The sequence below is a fragment of the Cetorhinus maximus genome, chromosome 20, assembly GCF_964194155.1.
Source record: "Cetorhinus maximus chromosome 20, sCetMax3.hap1.1, whole genome shotgun sequence".
Taxonomy (NCBI): Eukaryota; Metazoa; Chordata; class Chondrichthyes; order Lamniformes; family Cetorhinidae; genus Cetorhinus; species Cetorhinus maximus.
Window position 1 is genome coordinate 36,898,614 of NC_135898.1, and position 24,886 is coordinate 36,923,499.

Genomic DNA, 24,886 nt, shown 5'->3' on the forward strand with positions numbered 1-24,886 from the left:
TTTTAAGACTGCGATTGTTATGTATCTTCCAGGGGCACCATGTTGATGCAGAAGGGAAGAGTGAGCACTTTTGGACCCTGCTTTTTTGTCTTCAAATTCTCATTTTAGCTCTAAAGATTTGGTGGTTCATTTTCATTGCATTTGGTTTCATTTGAAAACATGGAAGCTTTGCAGTGTTAGGGTACCATCAGAATAATTATTTGCAGTGTTAGGGTACCATCAGAATAATTATTTGCAGTGTTAGGGTACCATCAGAATAATTATTTGCAGTGTTAGGGTACCACCAGAATAATTATTTGTAGTGTAAGGATACCATCAGAATAATTATTTGTAGTGTAAGGATACCATCAGAATAATTATTTGCAGTGTCAGGGTACCATCAGAATATTTATTTGCAGTGTAAGGATACCATCAGAATAATTATTTGCAGTGTTAGGGTACCATCAGAATAATTATTTGCAGTGTTAGGGTACCATCAGAATAATTGTTTGCAGTGTTAGGGTACCATCAGAATAATTATTTGCAGACTCCGAATACTATGTGCAGTGAGAGCATTCATTAGCTGTGTAAAATGTTTATGGCTATACAATGCAAGGGATACAAAAATGTTTTTTTCAAAACCCCACTTAGCACAATGCCTGTATATTGCAATAGGCTGCAGTATCGTATTGGGGAAAAGTGTTGTGCAGTTGGTAGCACTGCTTTCTGATATCTCTCCACATACTGCCTTTAAAACAGCTAAAACTTACTGTCACCCCAGTGAGGAAAAGCATCCGAAATGCCTCATCCAAGTGCTGCTACTTGAACCTGTAGCAAGATTTAGGGCTTGATCATGACAGCCCTTGCTCAGTTGATAGCACTCTTGCCTCTGAGTCAGTAGGTCGTGGGTTCAAGTTCCACTCCAGAGATTTGAGCAGAAAATCTAGGCTGACACTCCAGTGCAGCACTGAGGGAGTGCTGCAGTGTAGGAGGCGCAGTCTTTCGAATAAGTCATTAAATCAGATCTGCCCGCCCCACCCAGGTAGCCTTAAATGAAAGCATGGCACTATTTTGAAGAAAAGCAGGATAGTTCTCCTCGGTGTCCGGGTCAGTATTTATCCCTCAATCAACATCACTAATCCAGGTGATCGGTTATTATCACATTGCTGTATGTGGGATTATATGTGCACAAATTGGCTGCTGTGTTTCCTACATTACAACAAGGGCCACACTTCAATAAAAATTACTTAATTGTCTATTAAACAGTTTGACAGTTCCTGTGGTTTTGAAAGATGCTATAAAAATTCAAGTCCATTTGGTTCTCTTTTGCCCACACACAAGAGTGCTAAATTTAATAGGGCACCCCCGACCCCCACCTTGGCTAAAATGTTAGGGGAGCCCACCCATGATCTCAACGGTTGCTCCTCAGTCACTCCACTCGGGAGGAAGTTCCGCCTTAGAGAGCTGCTGGCCAATCGGTTGGCTGGCAACACTCTAGTCTCAGCAGCGCTACTGGGAGAGGTGGCCGCTGCTGGAATTATAGGCAGTCCTGCCACACCAAGGAGTCCAGACTGACAGGTGAGCCTTGGGGGCTTCACCGGAACCAGGCTGGCAGACCCCGTTGAGGCAGGTGATGGAGATGGGGAGCCGGGTTTGAGAGGCCAGAGGGGACGGTTAAACAGGGGAAGAACTTGGGGGGGGTGGGTGTTGCCTCTGATGGGCATAGGGACGCACAAAGGAGGTTCCTTCCCCCCTTGCCTGACACCAGCCCATGCAGCTCAAGCTCAAGGGTGGGCTGGCGGGACACCCGATGGCTCCCTGGTTTAATTGCGGTGGGGCAAGGGTGGATGGGTATATGGAAGGCAGGATGCCCGCTGGATTTTGTGCCCCCCCTTGCCTTCAAACCTGCTGAAGAGGCTCCATCTGATCCAGCCCTCTTTCTGTGCAGTTCGCCAAAGTGTGTGTGTGGGGGCAGGTGCATACACACGATCAGTATTTGACTGTTCTGAAGCAGAACCTGATTCCCGCACCACACTACAGACACCTGTCAAGGCAGCTTTTTACCCAGGGGTTCCCGATCAAGTTATTTTCTTCCGAACGCTTAACCTTAAATTTATCAGCGTAGTTCTACTTTTTTTTTTAAAAAAAGAGCCATCTCACTTCTTGCCAAAAACTGGCTACTGCTTTGAAAACAATTTTTAACCTTTGCCAATTTTTGAGAATCCATCTCTATTTGGAAAGGATCAAAGTTAAAACGTTTTGAAAATAACTTCAGAACGAAACCCAAATTAAGGGTCTAGGTGAGGGGCGGGGCTGGTAGAAAATGCAGTTATTGATATTTTGCAGATTGTAACTCTTCTTCAAACCATCATTTGTGCAGGTTGTGAAATGGCTCCGAGTTATTCTGGCCACTCACTGACAATCCCTTCAAAGTAAACCATGGGTTAATTGTGCCTCAGTCAACTGGGACCCTTGTGATCGACCTTTCCCCTGTCTCTAAACTTCTCTGCCTCTCTCTCTACCTCCTCTTTTTACGATGCTCCAACCACCTCTTTGACCAGGCTCACCTATCCTAATGTCTTCTTATTGTGTCTTAGTGCTAGGTTTTGCTAGATGACACTCCTGTGAATTAGCGGGAACATGGTAAACGTGCTATAGAAATGCACGAGTTGCTCTTACTGCATAGTTAGTGCACAGGCTAAGCAGTGACTTTAGTTGCTTTATGCAGCTGGTTTGCAGCACACGTAGGCTGCACGATTTCACCTCTAGAAGAGACAAGTGCGGTGTTGCAGCAGTTCTTAGAAAACAGACACTTAATTTTCAATTATTGGGAAAGTTTTTGCTGTTAATATTTTCATTTGTTCAGATTCATATTGAGTGTCTTTTAATTTGCAAAATGCCAAGTGGTATGAAAACAATTATTTTTCTGGAAGAAAGTGCAGCGGGTGACTGTACAAGGCAACTACTGGACTGACACACAACGGACTCACTGAACAGCCCAGCTCTCTGCTGTTGGAAGGGTTAATGAGGGACACCCTTCCCCAAGACTTCAATCAGGATTTAGTTGAGAAGAGTCCCTGTTACAGCCAATTCTAAACCTTATTTGGATCTGTAGTAAGCTGGAGGGTTGGGGGAGAACAGGTTTTGCTCGGCATTAGAGTATTCTTTTTGGTAATTTCAGCCTTTTGTTTACGTTCATCAAAACAAGGACTTTTGCATTTTGATCTGTTTCAAATTATCTCTGGAAAACAGTTACTTTTTTGTTGCTCTTGGTTTGTTTGTTTTTGGGTGCTGTTGGTGGGTTTCCTTTCATGACTCCCTCCACCTCCCCCCCTGGAAGCTGCATGCATTAATGCGTTTTTTTTCCTCTCCTCTGCCTGCCTGATTATCATCTACCCCTTGATTGGTAACTTGTAAACACCAACAGCCTTCGCTCCTTCAGTTCGGATAGGTCGTATTCGCTGAACAGAAGTCCGTACGCAAGGGATAGCATTATGATTGAAGAGCTGACGAAGGAGTCGGTAAGTACAGTTCTGAATGCCAGATGCCTGTTTGATTTACATCTTATTGCATGCTTTATTTAGATTATGACTTCAAATGATGCTGGCTGTGCTTTCAGTGTAGTGTGCGCCACCGGACTAAACGATAGCTCTCCTTTCCCATTTAATGGCTAGGTATTGTCAGCTGAGATTGTCACAGTTTGAGAGAATTACCGTTTGAATTTGACATCCATAGAGGAAGGAAATTACCTTTTTGTCATCCTAGTCTTCGTCATGCTTTTGCTCTTTGGTTTACCTGAATAATCGCATGTGGAAGATGCATTGACTTAAATTGATGCTCCTTTCCCAACATCCGCTCTATCAGCCAGTTCCAACTTTTGCTTTTAATGGTCAGGTTATTTGCTTTAATGCATGAAGGTAGATAAACTAAGAAGTGTTTTTCTCTAAAAGTATTCATAGTCCAAATAGGTCTATCAGCCTTTCGCAAACTGCCAAACCTATAGACTGCAGTTCGGTTGGAAGATAATATTCATTATTTTTAAGATTTTCAGCAAGTGCTTTTTAATTTACATTGAGTTTGCTGTAATAATATTTGGAGGAACAAGGCAAACAATCCATGCTGCTGTTAACAATGCACCATGTTCTGAGAACAGCTCAATCCATAAAGGTTCCTTCTTTCTGCATTATTCCAAAGAAGTCTGAGATGACAAAGCCCCATTGTTGTCAAAGGCAAGACACTTCAGCCACTGGCCTCTCCTGCTGTGATAACAGATAATTCCCTACTTACATTAACAATAAGCAGTTTGAGAATAAGGTGACAAAAAGTGCCCTTTGCATTGATTTTCTAAGGAAATGTAATATTTTCACCCAGCCTCCCCTTTATCTTCTCACGGGATTAACTCATTATTCCATCGTTTGGGTACTGTAACATTCAGTTTTAAAACTCCTTCACAAATCCAAATAGTGATGCATAGCAGTCGTTCATATATTCCTTCTGCAAACTTAGCCATCCACAAACTGGACAAAATAGACACTATCAAATACCCCCTTTATATTCCCGAGATGCCAATGACAGTAATCATGACACTTGTTACCACTTTTTCTAGCCCCAGCACTTTTGGTTCCTGCGTCATTCTGTTGCTGCATTGGATTAAAATTCCAGTTGCCCACCGCTGATATCCTCTCTGCAGGAGAAGATGTTTGTTCTTGACTGTCAGTGACACCAACTGGGCAAGGTTTATTGCCCATCCCAAATTTCCTCGCGGGCATTTGGAACTAATCACAAAGCCTGGGGCTGGAGTCACATGTAGGTTGCACCAGGAAGCGGCACAGCAGCTGGCTTTCCCTGAAGGACATTATTGAACTAGTTATTCTGTTTTGATGGCCAATGTTTGCTGGTGCCACCTCATGGATTTACTGAATTCGGCTCCAAAACATGCCACGGTGGGATTTGAACTCCTGCCCTTTTGGTTGCCAGTCCAAGACCATAAGAGCTACATCAGCTGTACCTATGCACCTGTGCCTGTCAGTCCTCTGTTACTATTGGAAATGGCCTCACCACAATTCAGGCAGAGTTCAACTTACTGGATATTTCAGTAAATTGCAGGGACAATTCCTAGTAGAATAGGATCATGCAATATTAAAGTGCTGGCAAACCTTGTATGAAATTTTGGGATTAACTTTGAAACACTCAGAGACTCAGTTTGAATTAAGATCAGAATAATGCCCCTAATTTTGTGACATTATTCAATGCAAGCTACTGACCCATACAGCTGCTGGTCTCAGTCATTGATAACTTATTTTCAGAGTCCATTATGACTTCCATCCCTATTCACTTTCTATGAGGACTTAATACTTGTCTATCACTGAGAGGAAAAGATTTGATGGAGGAAGCAATTGAAAGTGGGTGCATCTAAAAGCATGGTGGCAGGACATGCCTGATGAGTTGGGAGATGCGCTTAATAAAACTGTGTAAACTGCGGAAGTTTTTACACAGCAACGCAACACTCTTCTAACTCTCAATGGCTCTTATACAGCTCAAAATATTTCTGCTCAAATATTTGGCAACAAAAGTAGTACCTCTAGGACCTGCTGTTATAAATTTCCAGTCTTTGCCCATAATATGTCCTGGAATGTTATAAACGCCCACAAAATTAATCTGGCAGCCTCTCCATGAAAAACTAAGCTCTAGACATTCAATGCCAAGAATCATTAGTTCTGTTGGATAGTTTTAATCTTGGATTGAAGGCCTCCCAATATTATTTAAAGCTGTTACAGGATAATGTATTATACCTTCAATACCAGCGACAAGGAACATGCTTTTTATTTTCTAACCATTACTTGCTTGGTAGCGCAGTTGCAAAGCCAGAGTAATGGAAAGGAAGAAACAATTGTTGCATTAACTAAATTTCAACAATTGGTTGTAATTGCTTTGAGCTCAGAGGAAAACAAACACATTTATTGGTATGCTGCATGAGCTGTGGGGGCCCTTCTGTAGGAGGTTTTCTGGCTTTTGCTCTCATTTTGTACGGATCATTTTGTTGCTCAAATCCAATAGCAATATTTTGATAGCCCCTTATTAATGGGAGCAAGTTGCTTGCCCCTCGCTGACAGGGACCAGCACATCACCTGGGGTGAAAGTCCAAACTAAATGAAGTGGGATGTCGGAAAGGAGATGATTTTTTTATTTAAATTTCTTACTTGGGGTGGGGGTGGGGCGGGGGGTGGGGGGGTGGGGGGTGCGGTGGGGGGCAGCCCTGTTCTATGGTCAGTAAAATTGCAAGTGTGTTTGTCAAGGGTATTTTGAAAAAAGGGACATGTTGAAGCTTTTTGTCTTGCACTCATCAGAACACTTCGCAAGAATACCAATATAGGGGGGAACGACAATTGTTTTCCCCCTATATTGGTATTCTTGCAAAGTGTCCTGATGAGTGCAAGACAAAAAGCTTCAACATGTCTCTTTTTTCAGAAACACTCAAGTTCTGTCCGACCAAACGACTATTTAAAGAACATTTTGCAGTTTAACGACACAGGCAAAATCACCTCTCATTGCTGTAAAAGATATAGTTCCAGTCTCAGGCAAGTATGCAGACTCAAGCCAGGGATCAGTAACAGTGGAGGCTGAATTTCCCTAAGTTTTAAGCAACTTTTGCCAATAAGCTTCACTTCTGTCTGCTGGTACAGCCTTCATACTTGCCAACTCCCAGGTTCCAAAGAGAGTCTTTTGAGCTTTAAGGGCAACTCTTGATTTTCCTCCTGGTTCAGCAGGGTTTCCAACCAGAGCTTGCACCTACCATGGGTGGACCAATAGTGTGCAACTCACTGAAGGTAAGCAATTGTTATCTGCTAGCTTGCTGATTAGAGCCAGGGCGATTAAATTGAACTATGTACTCCATTTTTACAATTACATTAAAAAATGTTGGGCCTGATGTTTAATTTGTTTATAAAGCTTTTAGTCTCAAGATGGCGAGGTTAGGATTGTACAGTTTTATGGCACAAAAGGAAGCCATTCATCCCATCCCACCTATGTCAGTGTTCCGAATAAGCTATTCCATTTAGCCCAATTCTCTCCCTATTAAAAATGTTATTTTTTCCAATACTTATCCACATTCCTTTTAAAAGCTATTATTGGTTCTGCTCCCACTACTGTTCCTGTTCCTAGTAAGACTTGCATGAGCTAACAGCCCTTTGTACAAGAAAAGCCCTTTGTCCTTTTGGTGTTGATTCACTCACTAGTGGAATATTCCATATTTACCAAATCAGAACCTCTCATCATCTTGAACTCCTCAATCAGATTGTTGTATGTGATGTAACACTGTAGCGATTGATATAATAAAGCAGCTCATGGACAGTACTTGTAATCTTGCATAAGAGCCCCCTGACCTGCATTTCCTTGGATTTGAAGTTCCCTCCATGAGGAGCCCTTCCTTAACTTTGTAACCTCCTTCATCCCTACAACCCTCTAAGAAAACTGTGTTCCTCCAACTCTGGTCTCTTGTGCATTCCCACTTCCTCTACCTTAACGTTGGTGGCCATGCCTTCAGCAGCCTAAGCCCTAAGCTCAGGAATTCCCTCCTCAAACCTTTCCATCGCCTTTTCTTTAAGACATCCACTTGAAATCTACCTCTTTGACTAAACATTTGGTCACATCGCCTCCTTTGCCTCAGTGTCAGATTTCATTAGGCATTTTGGGATGTTTACTTTATTAAAGGCACTATATAAATGTAAATTGTTATAACATGGACTAATGGATTAGCACCCAGAATTAATATTTAACATAAAGTGTATCATGGCTATTTAAATCAGTGGGATATATTTAAAATATTGGGCGTTACAATTTTGGTCCCTGTCCTTTGTGGACTCAAGTTGTTAGTAAAGCCGCCAATCCTTTTATTTCATACTGCTGGAGGACTTCCATTTCTACCTGTTTTCTATCACAGTGAAGTATCTGTGGAGAGTTTCAACTCTCCCAGATGCGGGTGGTTTTGGGGGAGGGTAGGTAGCAACCTAACTTCAACACACTGACTTCTGGGTTTAACGGAGGCGCAGTTGGATGCCTGCGATTAACCTACTTGCTGTAGTCAGGATCTTTATTAACATTGGGGAGTAGGTACTTATTAATGCAATTAACATCCTAAGGAGAGGTTAATGAGGTCTTTTCATGTTGAATTTTTACTTACCTTTTAAAATTAACGTCTCCAGCACGTCCCCAGGGCTTGGGAAACCTGACAGCTGAAGGGAGACGAGATGGGATGGATCCAACATGACATTGCGTCCATGAATCCTCCCCCACCTCCCAAATCTCCACCTGTGACCTTCGCTGATCTCCCATTCAAGACTTCCATAGCACCATTCTGCCCAGCCTTCCACGCATGACTTCCCCCTCCACCCTTTCAGCTCCCTGGCAGCAGCTTGCCATCACAGTGGCCAATGGTTAGCCCACCTCTCCGTCTGGCTGGCTGAGAGACAGAAAAAAATTAAGTTGAATTCAACTGGACTTGCACGTTACTTCCCACCTTAGTTCATCATTATCCCTTCTTCGTGGGGTGGACAATGTGCACTGCAGATTTTTGTCCATTCGAAGCCAGGTTAAAAGAGTTCCAATTCATTTCAGACCTTTCTAGACATCAGAGAGGAGACTTCATATCATTTGGAACTGGATTTACATAGTTCTCTTAGAAGTGAAGATACACTGTGCTGACTAAATCACAACTCTGACACACCACTGTCTGTGGTGACAATACATTAAATAGTAATGTTACAATAAAGTTCAACATTTATGGCATAAAGCAAATGAACAAAGTTAATGCTTCACAAATCAGCCTTCACCTATTTGTGACTGTCGTGGTATTGTAGGACATTTCCCATTTGGTCATAAAGCTGGAATTCATAATTATAATGTGCCACTGCTCCCTGCATCTGTAAATTTGGACAACTTGGACCTAATTCTTTCCTCTAAATCATTTATTCAAAAAGTTATAAACAACAGTGTCCATAACACAAAGTCATGTGACACTCTGCTGCTAACTGCTTGCCAACCAGGTACCTGCACATGCACTCTACAACTCATTGCCTGTGAATCAACTGTTTGTCCACCCATTTGTCCCGTGGGCTTGGACCATGTGCAGTAGCCTGTTATATAGGCCAGTGCCATCCTGAAACCCAGGTAGATAACATGCACTGTCTCTACCTTATCAATAGGTCTGTCATCTCCTCAAATTAGTCAAGCATGGGTTCCCATTGCTAAAACCATGCTGATCAATACTGATTAACTCATGCCCCTCAGTTGTTCCCTTGTATCATCCTCAGAATACTTTCAGACACTTGTCCAATGGTAGAAGCAGGGCTTACCTGTTTATAATTTGATTTATCCTGCCCCTTTCTGAAGGCGAGAGTCACATTTGCTGTTTTCCAGTTCTCTGGGATTTGGCGCAAGTCCAGAAAACTTACAAAAATATTTATAAGTGGACACAGTGGTTTGAGCCAATTCCTTCAGCACCCTAGGCTGAAAATTGTCAGAGTCTTTCACAATTCAACTTCAATAACCTCCCTATGACTTCAAACATTTCAGTTTGTATTCTGTTTTAAACCACTACATCTCTGGCCTTAATCTCCCTATTTCTCTGACTTCAGACACCATGCCCTTCCCCCTTGCCATTTTTAGTTGAACGATCCCTCTGGACACATTTTGTTTATATTTGGCTTACTTTAAGAAATGCTCTTCTTCATGTTCCCAGCTATGGTTTCATTGGTATGCACTCTGAAGTCCCGAGTTTCATGGCATTCCCCATCCTGCCTTTAAAAATCTCCCTACCCTGCTCATTTCCTGAACTTTAAAATGTTTTCTATTCTTTTTTACTCTCCATAAACCCTCCTTTCGCAATTTGTTACCAACCCAAACCAATCTTAATCATTTTTTTCTGCCCTGACCTTTTCAAGGGTAAATTACTTTTGGATTTTAAAAACTGCCCTTTGAGGCTCTTACACTTTTCTGCTACTAACTTTTCCTGTTTTCTCATCCCGTGCACCCTATCACATCCTTAAAAATTGTTTAAGATTTGGCACTTTAATTGGCTTTTTTTTGTTTTCCACCCTGACTTTCTGGTCCGTAGATTCCAAACGTTCCCTCCTTTCTGCTGTGCTTGTTGTTCCCACTTCAATCACTGGAAGTAAATCTAACATTGCTTTACCCCTTGAGGGTTTCTCAACATACTTCTAAGAAACAAATCCACCACAATTTCAGGAATCCCTCATTCAGAAGCAGACTGTCCCCACTGTGTACTTCAGTTAATATGAGGAAGATTGAAATCTGCCAGGATTACCGCTATAGAGCACCAGTTTCTCTTTGACTGTTTGGTGACTTTAGCATGTTCCTATGACGAGGTTATCTCTTTACTGTCCTTTAATTCTTTCCAAAGACTCAATACCACTTCCACCATCCAACTCTTGTAACTAATCACTCGTAACAAATAATGCCACTGCTACCAGGTCTTTCCTAAAACACCAAAGACAGTTCAGAAATAAAAACAGAAAGTGCTGGAAAAACTCAGCCAGTCTGGCAGCATCTGTGGAGAGAGAAACAGAGTTAATGTTTCTAGTCCACGTGACTTCTTCAGAGCCATACAGAGTCGAAACGTTAACTCTGTTTCTCTCTCCACAGATGCCTCCAGACCTGCTGAGGTTTTTCAGCACTTTTTGTTTTTATTTCAGATTTCCAGAATCCGCAGTATTTTGCTTTCACTCAGTTCAGATGTCTGATACAAACTGATTAGCTGGAACTCGTGGCACATGAATGTTGCAGCTGCAGATGAATTTCATTTGACCATTTTGTGAACACAAGCTTATAAAAAAATGACAAGTGAAAGTTTAATATTGCAGGTTTTTGTTGACATGTGTTTCCTCATACCTACATGCCAAACCATCTGAATTATCACTGAATCCATCCCAAAATGTGTTTGTTCAATAAGCCTTGGTGTTTTTTTTAAAGTTAGCAGTGCTCATTTTTGTTAGCTAAAGGTCTTAAAGGGTATGGAGCAAAGGCAGGAAAATGGAGTTGAGGTGCAGATCTGTCCTCATCGAATGGAATGACAAGAACAGGAACGAAGGGCTAAGTGGCCGACTCCATTTTCTATGCTCCTATTCCTTAAAACCCTTCATTCTGGAGCAAGAGCAATCACTGTTTTTACTGACTTTAATATACAAATGTAGTTTCATGACTCACTTTTTTTCCTCTCTCAACATTTTGGTTGTAGCACCTCGCAGTTTCTAGGGAATATGACAGTGACTCGTTGAAAAGGTTCAGCTGGACAGCAGATACACTCGACAATGTTAACCTGGTTTCCAGCCCCATTCATTCTGGGTAAGTTGCAGTTCAGGCTATCCACTTTGATGTGCAAAATGTCACATCTTCATAATTTGCTTTTCTGTGAAAGCTACACTGCTGGATGCTACGTCAGCAGCACTGATGACAGGGGTAACATGAAACTTTGGGTTGTTCTACCCTGCCAGTTGGAGGTAGTTCTACTCAAACCCCTCTCTGAATGCTTCCTCAAAATCAAAGGCAGTCAGGTGGGACGATCCCAGCCATTCACCAGTTCCTTGCCATTATAAAAACAGAATTACCTGGAAAAACTCAGCAAGTCTGGCAGCATCGGCGGAGAAGAAATCAGTTAACGTTTCGAGCCTTCATGGCCCTTCGGCAGAACTGGAGCATAGTTAGAAGAAGGGAGAAATATAAATTGGTTTAAGGTGGGGGGGGGGGGGGGGGAGGTGGTGGGGGTGGGGGGAGAGACACATTGAGGGTGTGGTGTGATTGTGGAGATGAGCAGATAATCAAAAGATGTCACAGACAAAAGGGTCAAAGAGGTGTTGAAGGTGGTGGTATTTGAGAAAAGTGCTAATTAAGAATGGAAGACAGGATATTCAAAGTACAGCTCTAGTGGGGGTGGGGTGGAAAGACTAAAGGTTTTAGTTTTAGATTTAAAAATAATGGAAATAGGTGGGGAAAGAAGAATCTATATAAATTATTGAAAAAAAAGCAGGGGGGGGAAAGAAACGGGGTGGGGATGGGGGGAGGGGGAGTTTAAGATCTAAAGTTGTTGAATTCAATATTCAGCCCGGAGGGCTGTAAAGTGCCTAGTCGGAAGATGAGGTGCTGTTCCTCCAGTTTGCGTTGGGCTTCACTTATATATTGGTATATGCCATTATATATTGGTATTAGCTTCCAACAAGACAGACAATCTTTGACAACCAGAACAGAAGGACTAGTGACAAAACTAGAGACGGGCTCAGCTTGTCTTTTCTTTCTGTTGTAAAGGTGGCCTCCAGTGAAGTATGGCAGGGCCCTTGGTTTTGTCCCTAGCTGGGCATTTCTCCCCACCTGTGCCGCCTCCCCCCAATCTTCCATTGCTAAGCCAATTCTTTATCCAGCCACTTAGTCAAATTTTCCATGACCCTTAACCTTTCCTGCCGCCCTCACCTGAAGAACTTTTCTGAGGGACCTTCAGCCGTCCAAGTTAAAGCCAGGTCTACTGGGTTATCCTCATCACAAGCTCAGTTAGGCCTTTGGAGAACTCTCGTAGCTTTGTAAAGCACGTATTACTTTCAACACCATGCTTGTAGCTCACTATTATAAGCCGCGCTCTTTAAATGTTCATTTGTGGCAGGCATTAAAGTGTTTTCAAAACGTTTGTCCCCTGAGATAATTTGGTTACCTCACCAGTAAATACCAGGTTTTCTGCCTTACTCGGTTCTTGGTGTTATGGAACCACATTTACCTCGTTCCATTCCTTGTGTTATGCCCCAGTATCTAGGGAGGCCTGAGAAACATTAGTCAAAGCATCACCAGTTTTCTCCCATTTGTTCCTTGAGAATTCTATCCTCCTCACAGCTCAGGCTTTACATGCAGGAGATCACTTAATCCCATTTGCTATGACTGGAATTTGTATACAGTTCTACTTCCTGAAAATAGACGTGAAGAATCCATTCAATGCCTCTGCTGTAACACGTAGAATAATTTATCCACTTTATGCTTTTCTGGGAATACCTAGGATGCTGACCAAGTTTGGCATTATTGTCTAAAATCTTCTCTTGTCACTGCTGAAGACCTTGGCAAACACCCTGTAAAGTACAAAGGATAAATGAGGTCACATGCATCGAAAGCATAAAGACTTCCAGCTATTACAAAGGCACAAATTCCGGCAGAAAATTAAACTGTGGTTGTGTCGGCCATGGCCCATTGGGTTGTACTGTCGCCTCTGAGTCAGAATGTCATAGGTCCAAGTCCCACTCCAGAGACTTGGGCACATAATCTATGTTAACACTCCAGTTCAGCACTGAGGGAGCACCACATTGTTGGAGATGCTGTCTTTCAGATGAGATGTTAAACCAAGGCCCTGTCAGGTCCTCTAATTGGCAGGATGAGACTGGTGGTGTGCCTCAAGGGTCTGTTTTGGTGCCTCACCTATTCTCCACGTTTATGGATTTCAATGTCGGCAAATATGAGATCATCACTTTGGATCTAAATGGTGAAAAGCTGCAAACAGTGGAGGTCAATTGAGACTGAGGGGGACCCAGGTACACAGATCATTAAAATGTCATGAATAGATATAGGAAATAATTAAAAATACTAATGGAATTCTGGTCTTTCTACCTAGAGGATTAGATTACAATGGGGTAGAAGTCTTGCTCTAGTTAGACAAAGCTCTGGTTAGCCCACACTTAGAATCATAGAACCATCGAAAAGTTACTGCACAGAAAGAGGCCATTCAGCCCATCATGTCTGCGCCGGCCAAAAAAGAAAGAAAAAAAAACTGGCTGCCCATTCTGATCCCAACTTCCAGCACCTGGTCCATAGCCTTGCAGGTTCCAGCACTGCTGATGCAGATCCAGGCACCTTTTAAATGAGTTGAGGGTTTCTGCCTCCACCACCAAACCAGGCAGTGAATTCCAAACACCCACCACCCTCTGGGTGAAGATATTTTTCCTCATGTCCCCTCTAATCCTTCTACTAATCACTTTAAATCTGTGCCCCCTGTTAATTGACCTCTCCACTAGGGGAAACAGGGCATCCCTATCTACTCTATCCAGGCCCCTCATAATCTTGTACACCTCAATCAGGTCACCCTTCAGTCTCCGCAGTTCCAAGGAAAACAACCCCAGCCTATCTAATCTTTCCTCATAGCCACAATTTTCAGACCCTGGCAACATTCTTGTAAATCTCCTCTGTACCTTCTCCAGCACAATAATGTCCTTCCTGTAATGTGGTGACCAGAACTGTACACAAAATTCTAGTTGTGTTTTATGCAGTTCCAGCATTACATCCATTTGAATTCAGTACCTCATCCAATAAAGAAAAGCATTCTATATGCTTTCTTTACCACCTAACCCATCTGTCCTGCCATCTTCAGGGACCTGTGGACATGTACACCAAGGTCTCTCACTTCCTCTACCCCTCTCAATATCCTCCCATTTATTGAGTATTCCCTTGCTTTGCTTGCCCTCCAAATGCATTACCTCACACTTCTCTGGATTGCATTCCATTTGCCACTTTTCCGCCCACTCAACCAAATCATTGATATTATTCTGGAGCCGACAGCTATCCTCTTCACGGTCAACGACACAGCCAATTTCTGTGTCATCTGCAAATTTCCCAATCATGCCTCCCACATTTAAGTCCAAATCTATAATATAGACAACAAACAGCAAGGGCCCCAACACTGAGCTCAGTGGAACACCACTGGAAACTGCAAAACCCATTTGCAAAAACATCCATCAACCATTACCCTTTGTTTCCTGTCGCTGAGACAATTTTGGATCCAACTTGCCACCTTCCCCTGCATCCCACGGGTTTTTACTTTTCTGACCAGCCTGGCATGTGGGACCTTGTCAAATGCCTTACTAAAATCCATGTAGACAAGATCCACCACACTACCCTCATCAATTCTCCTTGTTATTTCCTCAAAAAATTTGATTAGATATGACCTTACCCTAACAAAACAATGCTGACTACCCCCGATTCATCCATTCCTTTCTAAGTGACAGTTTATCCTGTCTCTCAGAATTGATTCTAACAATTTACCCACCTCTGAAGTCACGCTGATCAGCCTGTGATTATTTGGCCTATCCCTCACACCCTTTTTAAATAATGGTGCATCATTCACAGACCTCTAATTCTCTGGGACCTTACCTGTATCTTCTCTGTACACCTCACAAAACAAAGGGCAATGGTTGATGGATGTTTTTGCAAATGGTTTTGCAGTTTCCAGTGGTGTTCCACTGAGCTCAGTGTTGGGGCCCTTGCTGTTTGTTGTCTATATTATAGATTTGGACTTAAATGTGGGAGGCATGATTGGGTAACTTCCTCATCTTACCTGGTGAGGATTGGAAAATGATCCTCAGAGCATCCCTGGCTGCCTTCAACAGACTGGGGTACAATCCATCCGGCCCTGGTGATCTATCCACCTTCAAGGATGCCAGTCCCTCCGGCACTTCCTCTCTCACTTTGCTTAGTGTACCTAATATTTCACAATCCTCATGTTTAACTAGAATTTCTGCATCATCTCTCTCCTTAGTGAAGACGGAGCCAAAGTACTCATTGAGAACCCTGCCCACACCTTTAGCATCAATGCACAAGTTTCCATATTCTTCTCTGATAAGCCCTACCTTTTCCTTAGTTAGTCCCTTGCTCTTAATGTACTGGTAAAACATCTTTAGATTTTCTTTGATTTTACCTGCCAATATTTTTTCATATCCTCTCTTTGCTTTCCTAATTACCTTTTTTACTTCACGCCTGTACTTTCTATACTCCACTAGACTTTCGACAGTATTAAGCTTTTTGTGACTGTCACAAGCTTTCTTTTTCTGCTTTATCTTACCTTGTATGCTTCTAGTAACCAGGGGGCTCTAGATTTGGCAGTTCTGCTCTTTTTCTTTGTGGGAACATGTCTACACTGTGCCTGTAGAATCTCGCATTTGAATGCCTCCCATTGGTCTGTTGTTGATTTCCCTTCAAGTAGCTGTAACCAGTCCACTTTCACCAGCTTACCTCTCAGCTTTGTAAAAATTGTCTTTCCCCAGTTTAGAACTTTTACTCCTGTTCTATCTTTATCCTTTTCCATAATTATACCTCAAGCACTATCTGCAAGTGCTGCATCTTAGGAAGGATATATTGGTCTTGGAGGGAGTGCAGCATAGGTTTTAGTAGAGTGATACCTGGATTCCAAGGTTTAGATTGCAAGTATAGGCTACACAAACTCAGGGTTGTATTTCCTGACATTTAGAAGGTTAGCAGGTGATTTGATCAAGTTTTCAAGATAGTAGGAGGGGCAGACAGGGTAGATAGAAACTATTTCCACTGGTTGGGGAGTCTAGGACAGCGAACATGGTCTAAGATTAGAGCCAGACCTTTGAGGAGTGAAATTAAGAAACCCTTCTACATGTAAAGGTGGTAGGATTTTGCAACACTTCCATAAATGGAAATTGATGCTCGATCAGTTTTTCACTTTAAATCTGAAATTGATTGATTTTGGTTAACCAAAGGTGTAAAGAGATATTGGGCAAAGGCGGGTAGATAGAATTGGGTTAGAAGCAAATTACTGTTGATGCTGGAAATCTGAGATAAAAACAAAGTGCTGGAAATACCCAGCAGATCTGATAGCACCTGTGGAAAGAGAAACAGAGTTTACGTCTCGAATATAACTCTTCTTCATCCCAAGTGTCTTGGCCAAAATTTACCATTCAACCGACATCAGTGAAGCAGATTATCTGAATGTTATGATCAACCTTTGTATCCCTGGTCTAGAGATGGGAGAAATCCTCCAGGGATTCCTTTGCCAATAGCCATTCAGTTACGCCTCCATTCAGCTGTGGTTGGCAGGTGAGAACAGGATGTAGCCCAGCTGTGAACGCTGCAATGGTCAGACAGGCTGCTGGCATGTACATAGGTGATCGGGTGAAGACTGAATGCTTGGCTGAGAAGGTGAATGGCTAGCAGTACTTCCAAGGAGGGAGAAAATGGAAAACATACAAGTTTGAAAAAATGAATGTATAATGGAGCAATGCAGCTCATTGTTAAGGCTCCTTACGGTTTATCAATGTCCTTCACAAGTTATTGATTTTAGTGGTCAGACAACAGTAGTTGAGAAATGTAATTTCCTGCTTCGGCACATTCTGAGGAAGCTAGCACACCTATTCATACCATGCAGTGTAGATTGTAACCTCTTTATGCTCCAAGGTTAACAAATTGGAGCGGTGATTACATTGCAGTTAAACAGAGTGCCCTCACCCTGAATCACCATGTCTTTCAAGTCAGAGTTCTCCAGCATAATGGGTAGGATGTGACAGATTTGGGCCCTGAATGTCCTGTTGCGTATGAAGTTGCATTCATGGCCATGGATGGCACATGTGTGCATGCATGTGAGCGCCTTACATGACCACGAGACATCCTAAAGTGCTTTACAGCCAATGACATACTTTTGAAGTGTAGTTACAGTTGTCATGTAAGAAAATTAGTTTGGTTTCTAGCTTTTTTTTTCATTCATGGGATGTGAGCATCACTGGGTAGGCCAGCATTTATTGCTCTCGTTCAGAGGGCATTTAAGAGTCATCACATTGCTGTGGAGCTGGAGTAACATGTAGGCCAGACCAGGTAGGGATGGCAGATTTCCTCCCCTAAAGGACATTAGTGAACTAGATGGGTTTTTATAACAATCGACAATGGTTTCATGATCATCATTAGACTTTTAATTCCAGATTCTTTTTTTATTGAATTCAAATTCCACCATCTGCCGTGGTGGGATTTGAACTGTGGTCCCCAGAGCATTACCTTAGGTCTCTTGAGTACTAGTCCAGCGACAATACCACTATGCCATCACCTCCCCCTTGTAGTGTAGTTTGCATCATCAGTGGATACCAGGTGCTGGATTGGGTAGAGGATAGTTTCTCAGCTCATCTGTATCACATAAGCAAAAAATCCTGATGGGAAGATCATTGAATCAAAGAATGACACAGCACAGAATGAGGCCATTTGGCCCATCATGCCTTTGCTTGCTCTTTGCTAGGGTTATCCAATTAGTCCCACTCCCTTGATGCTTTTTGTTCAGTGGGAGCAAACTCCTGTGGCGATGCTGCCTGTGATCCTGACTGTATCCCTCATTCACTTATGAGAAAGCAATAACAGACAGCCCAACTTGCCTCTTTCCCTTAAGTGGGACCAATTCACATAAATGCAGTACGGCTAGTGTACCTTCAAACCCTTGTACTGGGGACTGGTTTGCAGTTGTGTACTATAACTCCTGTAACATGAACCTTGTTAATGTAAATTATAAAAAGAGAATACATGAAATAAGAAGGGCAAACAATGGACAGAATTCAATGCATTGTAAGAAGTTACTTTAAGAAGCCAGAGAGGATTGTCAAACTCCTGCACAGCTCAAGAGATTAAGGACTTAACCAAAGGCTGTTCTTTTCCCATCACAACTCAAAACCGCATTCATGTTAAAATGTGATGCCTTGTAGGGCCCAGTTTTAGTTCCAGCTGTTTCTGTCAGAATGCAGAGTAGGGTGAATTATTTTCAGGCTTCCATTTAAGAAAATGTCCCCATTCTAGAAATCTCACCTCCCCATTGAGCACCCTTACAGCGAGTGGCTCTGTAACCAATGTGCTCAACTCCTTTCAGACTATCTCCGTACCAGCAGAAGTTTCTCTCACAGTTCACTTGAACTTTGTACATACCCTGACCGCATGATTCGGCTAAAACCCAATGATTAGCTCAACCTAATCCCAGATGGCCATCAGAGTAATCTGAATTTAACAGGGCAAACAGCTTTTATAACCATCTTGATGTTTAGCAACAAGGATATTTGAGAATAGTTTCTGATATTTCACTCCGTTCTTCAGCCAGTTTCCTGTTCTACAGCATGCTCGTGACTCCTTCTTTAGCTCCTTTAATCCTTTATTTTGTAATAGTTTAATTGGAACCCTGTGGCCAGTAAAAGCTGATCAAAAGGGGTTGTTGGTGATAAACTTGTTCACTATATAACGGGAAGCAGTAGTAGCATTTATACTGCCTGATTAACAATAGACTGTGTTCATTAACACTACAATTGTGCAAATAAAATAATTTTAACAGCACATGAATCTTTCTTGAATTTCCTTCATCAAACCCTCTGCCTATCTACCCCTCCCTACTCCTTTAAAAATCTCTCAAAACCAATTATTCAGACCCAGCTTTGGGCCACCTCTTGGAATCTCTCTTGGCTGAGCATCAATTTTCCGCACATTGCGAAATGAAAGGTTTTTTTCTTGTAACATTAGCAGTGTTGTGTAGCAGAGTCTTATAGCACAGACGGAGGCCATTCAGCCTATTGTGCCTGTGCTGGCTCTTTGAAAAAGTTGTCCCGTTCAGCCCACTCCCCTGCTCTTTTTACAAAGACCTGCAAACTTTCCCCTTTCAAGTATCTGTCCAGATGAATGCATTTTTATTGCTGTGATTTTTTGCATTTAGCAAAACTGACATAGACAGTGAGGTTGCAAATGTGTTAATGGAAAACCTGATTGTAACATTCCTTGTGTGATAACTAATCCTTTGTAGAAATTGCCAGAACTTCCTTTATCTTTGCAAATAGGCAGTGTTCCTGTGCTGTGGGGTAACTCGCTCATTACGCTTGGGTTTTTCTTTTCTCACCCTCCAGTTTCCTCGTCAGCTTCATGGTGGATGCTCGCGGTGGCTCCATGCGAGGCAGCCGCCACAATGGAATGCGCATCGTCATCCCGCCCCGCAAGTGCACCGCGCCCACGCGCATCACTTGCCGCTTGGTGAAGAGGCACAAACTCGCCAGCCCGCCACCTATGGTAGAAGGGGAAGGGTTGGCCAGCAGGCTGGTTGAAGTTGGACCATCGGGTGCTCAGTTCTTGGGGTAAGTCGCTGATTTGCCCTTTCTGCTCACCACACAAGGCTCAATGTCCTTTTCTCCTTTTTTGTGGATTAACGCTACCGGCCACAAACTCTTGAATGGGAGCTTTTAGTTTTAACCTGAGGAGGGTGTTAAAATCTGATTAACAAACAAGCCTGCAGTTTCCTTGTAAATGTATGGAGGTTTTGAATATTGTGTATCTTTTTTTTTCCTTTTAAAATCAGTGACTTAGAGCAGGATATTCATAAAAAGCTTAACAATGGCCAAATAGAAAACCATAATATTCTACCAGCTGAAAGTAAAATTGGACATCTTTGTTTGATCATTTGCAAACGTCCAACTCGAAGATTCCTCTCCAAACAATCCACTATGATGTGGCTCTAAATACTCCGCAGTACTTGGTAAATTTTTTGTTCATTCTGTTAGCGTAAGTTTTGCAAATGCTCCATTCAAACTCTGGATACTGTTGGGAATGACAGTTTCTTCATTGTTTTTTTTTCCACTTTATGTTTCCCTTTACTGCTGCATGGATGTTTTTTCAGTAAACTTCACCTTCCTACCAACCCTCCCCCTCTCAACGAGGGCGAGAGCTTGGTTAGCCGAATCCTGCAGCTGGGGCCTCGAGGAACAAAATTTATTGGGTAGGATGTTTATTAAAAAGATACAAACTGTCACAGCAGATTTTAATTTTTTTTAATTTTCTTTGGTATTTAATTTAGTCATTCCCCATGTTTTTTTTTCTGTTACTTTTTTTTGAAAAAAAACAACTTTCAGTTCTGTCACTGAAAGAAAATCATAGTGGCTTGATATATTGAAGCTCTGTTGTTTTAAGCTTGGCGCTTACAGGCATGTTTTACAATTCACTGCAAGCATTCTGCCTTCATAACTGCTCTACTTCTGTACTTCACTTGTTGAAATCTCTTTCAGCCACATTAAATGCATTCAGTAAAACGTGACAGCTCTTCACATTCAATATTGGTATAGAGAAGGTATCAGCAGAAAGGAAAAAGAATTGTCTCTCTGGGCTGGTGCAAATAGGGCAACTTTAGGTCAGAAAGATGTGCAGAGATAATGAGACATTAAGTCAACCAATGGCGGACAATTGATCGTTTTCATTATCTCATAAAATTCTTAATGCTGGGTCAGTGAAAATGGCCCCCATGTTAATTAGTTTCAGCCGAATATGCTGAATAAGCATTTGGTACATTTTGCAAAGTAATGGAACAGGCCTACATGCTTCTTTCAGATTACCTGCTTTACACATACTCAAAGATAACAAGGAAATTGGTATTTAAGATGGATCCACTCAAAATGTCAGGATCTCTCAAGGACATCTTAAAATCATCAGAAAACTGGTGTTTAGTTTACAGCTACTCAAAAACATATATATAAAAATACTTAAGCCTTCCCTATGCATTTCTGTCTTGTAAGGTGTAGGTCTGAAACATTTCACTCAATGATTTGGTACATCGCCAATGATTTTGATACATCACCAAAGGTTTGGTACATTCTCTATATCCATATTTTCATTCTGGATGTCTTGCACTACACACAGGATATGATCAATCTGCCAAAGTGTTTTTAATGGGACAGTGTAAGAGTTTTGGTGCCGAATGAGGCTGTATTTCCAAGGTGGGACGCCACTGAATGTTGATTTTTTTTGTTGCATTCTTCAATAATCTCTCACGCTTTTTCACACATTTGCAAAAATGATTTTCTGTGTATGTCCAATGTTGAATATTATGAAGTAGAATGTTAGAAATGTAAGGAACCAGAGACATTTCTTCATTCACAATATTCTGGCCAAAAGAGGGGGAGGAAGGTCTGGAGCGGGTCATTGCAAACGGGGATCTTGCATTTTATGTCAATTGTTTAGGTATAAAAATGTCAGTGCTAAATTATCTTATGATACAATAAAACCTCCGTAGAAACCCATTTGAAAATGGTAGCAATGTTTCACTCACATGCTCGACTTCCTTTGGGCAGCTAATAAAGTAAAACAGTGGAAACACGTAAGTTCCGTAGTCAATGAGATGCTTCACCCTCCAGCAACTTTCTCCTTACTGCATTGGCAATGGTTTTGTACACTTTATCTCTAAATGAACAATACAGCCTGTAAAGGTGACCGAAAAGCAAACTGTCTTAATGTTGCTCACGAGTGGTTTGTAAGTATAACATCACGGTGCTTTTAAATTTTTGAATTTAACTTTTGTTTCTAACCCTTTGAGTGCTGGTTGGGAAATCTTCATAGCTTAAGTAAAATCTGAAACTTTTCTCACAGCTACTTGTTCTCTCTGTATTTCATGATATAACGTTAGTTCATTCAGAGAATTCCTGGAGGCAAAAAAAAAAACTGAAATGAATGAACTTTGGTTTGTTTGCAGGAATGCTACCTCAATTCTCAAAGGGTTAAAATGACCAAATTTACTTTTTTGGCAGGGGGTGGGAAGGAGTTAAAATGTAAAGCATATTTTAGAAAAGCTGAATTAGATTCTGAAATGGCATTTTCTAAAGTAGCCAAAAGTTGTTCTGGTCTGCCAAATAAAGATAATACAAAAAAGTCTCTCTTCTTTCTAGCCCAGTGATTGTGGAGATACCACATTTTGGGTCAATGCGCGACAAAGAAAGGGAGCTTATCATACTGCGAAGTGAAAATGGGGAAGTCTGGAAGGAACACCAATATGACTGTAAAGAACAGGATCTCAATGAGATATTAAATGGCATGGATGAAGGTGAGCATTCACTTTTGGCAGGTCATTTAATTACTACCAGATAAAGCTATGATATCCTTTTTCAGAAGCCTATTAGAGGACAAGCTTACCTTCATTGTCTCATGCCTGTTGAACAAATGCCTGAAGGTCTTTGCACTCCTCGTAGTTATTATTTTGTGATGAGAAAACATTATAGAAATACCACTAAATGAAAGTAAAAGGAAGAGGTTTACTCTGTATCTTTTTCTGTACCTGCATACAGTGACACAGAAGGAACACCACTGGCAGTTATAACGGATCTGCTTGATTGTAACCAGCAATATTATCCTTCCTGACTTCTCTGATGATTTCTCTGAAAATTACTGTTAGTCCCCTGTCAGCCTTTGGCCAAGTGGTAACACACTTGTCTCCGAGTCTGAAGATAGTGCGTTCGTACCAAATTCCAGAGACTTGAGCATATAACATAAGTTGCCACTTCTGTACAATAGTGAGTGAGTGCTGCACTGTCGGAGGTTGAGATGTTGAACCAAGGCTCTGTCTGCCCTCTTACATGGACATAAGGGATCCCGTGGCACTATTTGAAGAAGAGAAGAGGAGTTCACCCAGTGTCCTGGCTAAAGTTTATCTCTCTGTAAACATCAGATAGTGCTTTCTGAGATCTGGCACAGGCTCAATAGTCTCCTTTTGTGCGATAAAATTCTATGGCTACATGGGAAAGGCTAAGGGAAATGTGTTGTTTGCAGAGAGTTGTTTGAGCATGGAGTGCTTTGCTATAAGATAAATAGATAAACCAAGAGGATGATGGACGACAATGGCAAGGCTCTAACATAGAGCCAGTACAGGCTTGATTGGCCAAATGGCCTCTGCTGTAACTTTGTATGGTTGTGTGGAACCCACAACCTTCTGACTCGGAGGCGAGAGTGTTACCATTTAGGCCAAACTGACACTTGCTAGATCTTGCATTCCTTAGCATCTGGTTTATAGCCCACTTTGAAATCTGTGCTTTAGCTTCTGAATTTAATAGGATCAGGTTATATCAGTGAACCATCTTTTTTTGTGATAGAACAGAGGTGGACTACCTAAAGACCACCCACTTTTATATAAATGAATGACTCAAGCAGTGGGATGTTACCACAGCAGAATGTTTTTTTACAGGTCCTAATCCATGTACATCTTTGTCACTATTCTTCTATGACCTTCTGCTGACCTGGGAGCAGTTTCTATCACACTGGTTGACACTTCTATCAAATCTGCATATGTGTGTCATTCTAACAAACATTGTTAACCTGAGTCTTTTAAACAGGTGAAAATGGCACACACAGGAACTTGTACTTAAGATGGCACACAGAGGGTTTTTAGACTCGAGCATAATTGGCTATATTTGCGCCTTTTAGGACATTCATGAATCATTGTTGTGGCCACAATGTTGGCTAGCTTTCATGAAGTAGGGTTTTAAATGTCTGAGAACCTCCTGAAAGCTGAAGAGACCCAAAGGAATGTTTTCTGATATGCTTCAGGCGTTTGGTAAAGGAGGGCAGTTCACCAAGAAAACTGAGGATGTAAAGCAGTGGCTGGCAGCCTGGTGAAAAAGTTCATAGGTAATTGGGGAATATTTTCAGGACGAGGCACAATCAGAATTGAGGGGAAGATTGAGGCAATCATCTAGAATCAATTAATCTAGTTAGGTTGAGGAGGAAAAAAAATCAGTGAGACTGATTGAAGAATGGAACGCTTTCTAACAGGCAGGCTGGAACACAGCAACTCCCGAGAGTGACGAGAACCAGACACCAGTGACAGATACGTGGCCGGAGGCCAAAACAGGATAAGGTGCAAATACAAGAGCAGAAGCATTAGGAATAGACTTAAACTGAGACTGTTGTGGCAGTTAGAGTTTCATAAATACAGCTGACATCAAAGGGTGGAAATTACAGCAGTATTAAAGTGTTCCAGAATAGATCGGAGTGATATAGACCCATTGATCAGCGACATGCACATATAAATTGAGTTGCTGCACGTGGACATCATTACTTTAAAAAGGCTAATACTAACAATGTATAGCAGACTACCAGATCAGAAAAGAAGGAAGATAGTTTGTTCAATGAAGAGATGCGTATGTGAGAACAGTAAGGCTATTTTAATTTCAGTCAACTGAATATATGGAGAGTAACAAATGGTTTGGAATTGGGATTTATAAAGAGAGCACTTCATTACTTCTTGATCCAGTGTACCAGTGGCCTTGTAATGAGAAGTAACTCAGAGAATAGACAGGTATGGAAGTTGGAA

At 41.8% G+C, this 24,886-nt stretch overlaps 1 protein-coding gene across 9 annotated transcripts in view; it reads left to right on the top strand.

Moving 5' to 3' along the window:
- The window catches only part of ank3b (ankyrin 3b), an 813,000-nt gene that overhangs the window by 713,120 nt on the left and 74,994 nt on the right, over window positions 1-24,886 (top strand). For 6 of the 9 annotated variants that reach the window (XM_078565894.1, XM_078565892.1, XM_078565895.1 and 3 more), the window contains 5 exons: window positions 3,407-3,500; window positions 6,744-6,806; window positions 11,231-11,337; window positions 19,671-19,895; window positions 22,470-22,624. In XM_078565894.1, the coding sequence (XP_078422020.1) occupies window positions 3,407-3,500; window positions 6,744-6,806; window positions 11,231-11,337; window positions 19,671-19,895; window positions 22,470-22,624 (644 nt within the window). The remainder of the gene's footprint in view (window positions 1-3,406; window positions 3,501-6,743; window positions 6,807-11,230; window positions 11,338-19,670; window positions 19,896-22,469; window positions 22,625-24,886) is intronic. The other 3 variants (XM_078565900.1, XM_078565897.1, XM_078565893.1) reach the window with 2 other exon arrangements.